Genomic DNA, 6,406 nt, shown 5'->3' on the forward strand with positions numbered 1-6,406 from the left:
AGGGAAAAAAAAGGTGGCAGGAGAAGTAAATGAGATTCCAAACCAGAAAAGTCAAACCTTCCCATATATTTTGTCTGGTGTCTTCTAAGTATTATTAGCAATTAACGTTAAGTTTTAAAATCAGCCTGATATCTGTTTAATAACACAGTACTCATCCACATCAATACCAATACGATTGATAATGTGCAATTTTGACTAGCATGGATACCTGGTGGCTTGCTTTCTCACTTTCCCTCTCTGTCTCTCTGGTCAAATTAAAATAAATAAAATTAAATTAAATGATTCTTTAATATACGTGTGTGTGTGTGTGTGTGTGTGTGTGTGTCCTTCTATTTTAGTACAAAAGGCCCAATATGACTGTCAAAAAGTTTATGCCTAGGGACCAGAAGATGGCATAATGGCTATGTTGCTGGACTCCCATATGGCAGCCCCTGGTTCACGTCACAGATCTGGTGACTTGAAACTCATGCCGGGCATGTGTGCATGCATGCCCAAAATCCTGGGAGGAGGATAGAGGAGAAGGGATTGAGCTGTGGCCATCCCTCTGGGGGATGTCACTCTCTCTCTCTCTGGCGACTGTACACACTCTATAAACATTCTCTCCTTTTAAAAGAAAAGTCTATGCATTCATTTTAGAACAGGAGAAAGAACTCTCGCATCTGGAGTTAACCCCTGAATATCCTGAATGCTACATACACCACCTACTTTTAAGGTAAGGCCTTGTGCTCATCAGTAATCTTGGAAAATGCTCTGGGTCCAAAATATCTCACATTAGCAAAGCAGATGAGCTACAGCCCACGACCTTGAGTATCACATGCTGCCATTTTCACCTGGCATTTTTAATCTCCCAAGAACTTTAGCTACAAACTCATCAGCAAATGTTTCAAGCGAAGTGCTCTATCTACATCTTTTTTTTTTTTTTCTCCTAAAGAAGAAAACAGGCAGAGAAGATGAGAGGGTAGAAAAGACAATTTACCTGCATCAATTTTCTGGAGAGCTCATTAGTGAGAAACTCTTCTTCCTTCTCGTAATTTACAGCGAGGGTTTCTTTCTCCTTCTGCAAAGCCTGAATTTTCTTGAATAAAGTGTTGCTGATGAATTCTTCTTCCTGCTCAGCCCTGGCTTGCTGTTTTCAAAGAATTAGAACAAAACAAAAACACATGGTAAGGAAACAGGAAATTTACCAATTGAAATATAGTTCTTATTTCCAGAGAGGGTGTCCATTTTAATTAGAGCTCTATTTTTAACTGTGAAGCAACACCCCAAGAAGCACAAAACCAAGAGACTCAGCAGTGGCCATAAAAGCAAACCTTAACCTAGAGGCTTCCCTGTACTATGGAGGATTCTTCTTAAAGGGACAATTCAAAGCAATTAGCCAAGGTAGTATTGCAGTTTTGGTGAGGCAATCCCAAATCATTACGGAAAGCACCTTCCATGTGGCAGGCAGGTCCAATCCAGCACTACATACATTGCTTTGTGTATCTTAAAGCTTTCTCATGAAAATATCTGGGCAATACTCTACCAGAGCAGAAAAGTTCAAATCATTTTAACGTCATGTCACCTTTTTAGGGTGTTATGGAAAGGGTTTAGACATGCCAAAAAGAGCACCCTGACAGTTTTATATGTTCATTGAATAGGTACACAAAGAATATACTCCAAATGGCTAAAAAGTAATTACCAGGCAGTGGGAACTAGGGGTGAAAATTAAGGTTGGAATGAATGTTTCCATGTTTAACTTTATCTGCTTACTGAGAATTTTTTTTTGGAGGGGGGTGAAGGCCAAGAAAAGGCATTAGTGAAAGATATTACTTCTATGTTCAATAACACAGAAGAAAAGGGATCAGGCATAATTTGATGGAAATGAAAATATTCTTCTACAGATCTTCCCTTAACACACCAAGGTTTTAATAGACTAAACAAACAAACAAAAAACCTATCTATCCTTGAAGGAGAGTAACCTTTTCAGAAAAAGCATCCTTATTGCAAATGGACTCAACTCTATTCAAAACACTTTTAAACTACAACATTTTGATGCATTTATACAAAGAATGTATTCCTATTTTATTTGTTAAGCAGAGGGAGGGAGAACTACATGAATTCCAAGCTTTCCAGCACCTGTTGTTTATAACAATATGAGGGCCAGACAGGAGACAAAAGGGTATCTATGTAACAATTGCCCCCTTTTAGTGTAATAAGGTCTGACAATCTCTCCCAACTCTGGTGGTTCCGATTTTTGTCCATGTTTGCCAACTCTCCCCACACCCACATTCTCACACCCATGGTTTCTGTGGGGTGCACACACCCTGCTCTCTCACAGTAGTCCCAGGGAAGGGATGACAATTCCTAGATCTGCATGCCGAGCAATCATACAAGAGAGCCATAGCCGTACTTGGACTGAAATCAGCTACACCAAAAGGGAAAACTTTGGAGCAAGGTCCAGCACTCTAGTTCCTTAAGAAGCCACTCTGGGTTGGTCGGGAAGAGTTGTGCAACAAACAACACACCCCTCAGCTAATAAATGTGAATTACCAGCCAGGAGCACCTAGTGAGCAGACTCCAGGTCGCCAAGGGTTCCTCCTTTGCACAGCTCATATTCATCAGCACTTCTCAATGCCTTACTCTTCCCACTGCAGTCAGAGAAAACTGCTGAGGATTGGAACTGCCCCCTCACTCCCCAAAGTCAGTCTGCATTTGTCTTCCCAGCTGGCAAACTTCAAAATCTCCTAGGAGAGTATGATGGGCAGGAATCCCAAATATTTATTTACAGCCCATTTGCTGCCTATATTCAAGCCTACAATTCAGCCAAGCTACCTGTTTTTCTCGTTTTGATGGATAAAGTCTGTATGATTTACATTTTGATTATTTTTAAAGCCAGAACAGAAAGATCAGAGGAAACTATAAGGGTTTCCTTGATGATTCTGTGATTTAGAATTCCAAAGTGTCTCTGAAATTAATTTCACTATCGGAACTCAACATTTTGCCATTATCACGCACTTAGCACTTTTAAATGACTATAAATGTAATCATAAGCAGAAAAGGGGACTGGATGGTACCAGTAGATGGCCTAATGGTTATGTTGCTGAACTCCCATAGAGTCGACTGTAGTTTGAGTCCTGGAACCAATGTCTTAAAAATTTATGCCAGGTACATGTGCATACCTGCCCAGAATCTTCAGAGGAGAATGGAGAAGGGATTGGTCATGGCCATCACCCTGGGGGACGATTTCTTGCTTTCTGTCTACCTCTGTCTCTCTGGCAAGTGGAGACCCCCTATAACAAAAATCTCTTAAAAAGGGGGTGCGGGCTGGACTCAGATTCAGCAGACCATCTCTCCATTTACCCAAGGGACTAGAAGTGACAAATCAAATAACAGAAGCAGTTTGTGTAGCTTGCCCCTCCCATTTCCTCTAACCATTATAGAGACACGAGGTTTCAGAGTCATAGAAGAAAGAACTTTGAGAGAAAGTGGACTAGTGGTTGCCAGGAGGGGAATGCTCAAGGATACATGGTTTCTTTTTTGGGTGATGAAAATGTTCTGGAATTAGACAGTGCTAATAGCTTACAAAGCTTTCTGAATATATACTAAAAACCATCAACACAGCACACTTTAAAGGGGTGAGTTGTGGTGAGTGAATTAAATCTCAGCCCTTTTTAGAAAAGGACTCATTAGCAGGGTCTGTATTGAACAAAGCCCCGGTTTTGTTGCAGCTGTACCCATAGAGAGTAGCAAGAGATAAATAGGATGGAAGAGGGGCTGACAAGGTGGTGTGGTAGTTAAGGCACTAGATTCTCACATAGCTGATTACGGTTCAGGTCCCCGATCTGGTGGCTTAAAAAAAAAAAAAAAAATTATGCACATGGTCAAAGTCCGAGAAGAGGATGAAGAATCACTCCTGGGGGCGGGGTGATTTCTCACTTTCCCTCACTCTCTCACTCACCCTATAGCAAAACTTAAAAAAAAAAAAAAATTAAAAAAGAACTTAAAAATGTTTTAAGTATTATTTTCTTCAGAGCCATGACATATCTATGTGACCATATTCTAAATACACATAATCTTCTACTGATAAGAACAGCACTATTTGTTCTGATCCTCTGTCACCATGACCTGGGCACAATTTGATAGGAGATTCCCACATGATTGTTCAGTGTTTCTGTTCTTTTATTTTGCAGATCAAGGGTTAGTAACAAAATGGGAATCTAAAAACTCTAAAATGACGTTCAACTCCTGGTGAAAACTCCAGGTACCAAATTTCAAATAACAGAGGATGGTGCACCTCACGATGTCAAGTGCGAGATATAGAAAAGTTTTCTAAAGTAAGAAACATCTATTGGATAGAAGCCATAGGTAAAGGATGTCATCAGGAGAAAGTTCAAGTCACTACTAGGATAACACATTTACACTGCTCTAAAAAATTTACTTTTGGCCTCTGGCAGATGCCATGGTGGTTAAAGATACTGGATTCCCACATGGTCAACCATGGTTTGAGTCCCAGATCTGGTGGCTTGCTTTCTCGCTTTCCCTTCCTCTCTTTCAGTCTCTTTCTAATCAAATTAAAAAGAATAACAAGTGAAAATAAATAATTCTTTTTAAATTATTTTACTTTTCAATTGGTTGACGACTCCTTTATTTTTTTTGGGGGGGGTACCTTTCAAAAATTTAATTTCCATCTTTTTTGTTGTTGTTTTGAGCTGAAAACATCAACTATCCCAAGACATTTGGGGTTCTATGGCTTACAGAGGGGCAGTGGGTTTTCCCACAGTTACATACTGAACCCAACTTTGTGTAGAAAGATTAGACATTTTCCAACCTTGCCTTTGAGTACTTCCTAAAAAAATGTGATGGCAGATTACTTGCTTTCATAAAGAATCATAAAACTAAGGTAACTCAAAGCTTTAGTGCTTAAGAATCCAGGCAAAGGGACCAGCAGTTAGCGTAATGGCTATGTCGCTGGACTCCCATGTAGTCAACCACGGTTCGTGTCCCGGACCCAGTGGCTTAAAACTCACACCAGGCGCGTGTGCATGCGTGCCCAAGATCCCAAGAGGAGAATGGAGGAGAAGGGATTGCGGCGTGGCCATCCCCGCTGGGGGGCGATTTCTCGCTTTCTGTCTCTCTGTCTTTCTGGCTAGTACACACGCCTTATAGCAAAAACCTCTCCAAGAGAGGAGGGGGGGAGGATCCAGGCAGATTCTAATTCCATTTTTTAAAATATAGAGATCTAATAATATAGTATTCTAATTATTTAAATTTACTATTCTGAGGACTGGCAGGTGGCATGGTGGTTAAGGGCACTGGACTTCCACATGGCCCTGTGGTTTGAGTCCCAGACCTGCTCGCTTGCTTTCTCACTTTCCCTTTCTCTCTCTCTTTCTCTCTCTCACTCTGCCCCTCTCTGGTCAAATTAAAAATAAGTAAATAAATAATTCTTTAAAATAAATTAATTTACTATTCTGCATCTAGTCACTTACACTCACATCTTTAATGATTTTACTGTCTTACTCTGAAATAGCACATGAAACCATATCATTAGTACAGTCAGAATCATACCACACATAGTCAGGAAATGGAATAAAACCCTCTTCTTTCTAAACTGTCATTTACTAGGTGCACTACTGCACATACTGATTGTTCTGGGAGATTCGGTTTAGCAGAATCCCTCATGGCTGAGAGCTGGCAGCTTTCATAGGATTAGCGTGAATGTTAGCCATAACCAATGGGTTTATCAACACAAAACACTATCCTGCAGAAATGTGTTCACATTTAAGCACCACTAATGCAAGGGTGGTTGGTGGGTGACAGCAGACAGCCTCTATGTACCTTCACTTATTCTACTAGAAGGACCAAGAAGAGGATTTCCATTATGTGTCTGAGAGTTATCATTCTCCATTTGGTCTGTGGAAGTACTAGGCTAGTCTGTATGTGACTCCTCCACATACTACTACACACTAGCTTGTAATAAAAGCTATTCATAGTTGATCAATTAAAGCACTCATATTTCTTATCCTAGTCCAGTAATGCCAGCAAATCACTAACCTACACAAGCATGTGAGCAGAATCAAAAAAAAAAAAAAAAAAAAACATCAAACAGATTTATTCTGCCTCAATCATAAAACTAAGGTAACTCAAAGCTTTAGTGCTTAAGAATCCAGGCAAAGGGACCAGCAGTTAGCGTAATGGCTATGTCGCTGGACTCCCATGTAGTCAACCACGGTTCGTGTCCCGGACCCAGTGGCTTAAAACTCACACCAGGCGCGGGTGCATGCGTGCCCAAGATCCCCAGAGGAGAATGGAGGAGAAGGGATTGTGGCGTGACCATTCCCCCTCGGGGGTGATTTCTCGCTTTCTGTCTCTATGTCTCTCTCTGTTTGTCTGGCGAGTGCACGCACCCTATAGCAAAAACCTCTCA

The 6,406-nt window shown here is 40.8% G+C and overlaps 1 protein-coding gene across 1 annotated transcript in view; it reads right to left on the reverse strand.

Moving 5' to 3' along the window:
• The window catches only part of CCDC6 (coiled-coil domain containing 6), a gene marked incomplete at its 5' end in the record, with an annotated part of 134,956 nt that overhangs the window by 63,556 nt on the left and 64,994 nt on the right, over positions 1-6,406 (reverse strand). The window contains 1 exon segment of the mRNA XM_006147082.3: positions 977-1,126. Coding sequence (XP_006147144.2) covers positions 977-1,126 — 150 coding nt within the window.

Source organism: Tupaia chinensis, unplaced genomic scaffold (assembly GCF_000334495.1).
Source record: "Tupaia chinensis unplaced genomic scaffold, TupChi_1.0 Scaffold000199_1, whole genome shotgun sequence".
Taxonomy (NCBI): domain Eukaryota; kingdom Metazoa; phylum Chordata; class Mammalia; order Scandentia; family Tupaiidae; genus Tupaia; species Tupaia belangeri.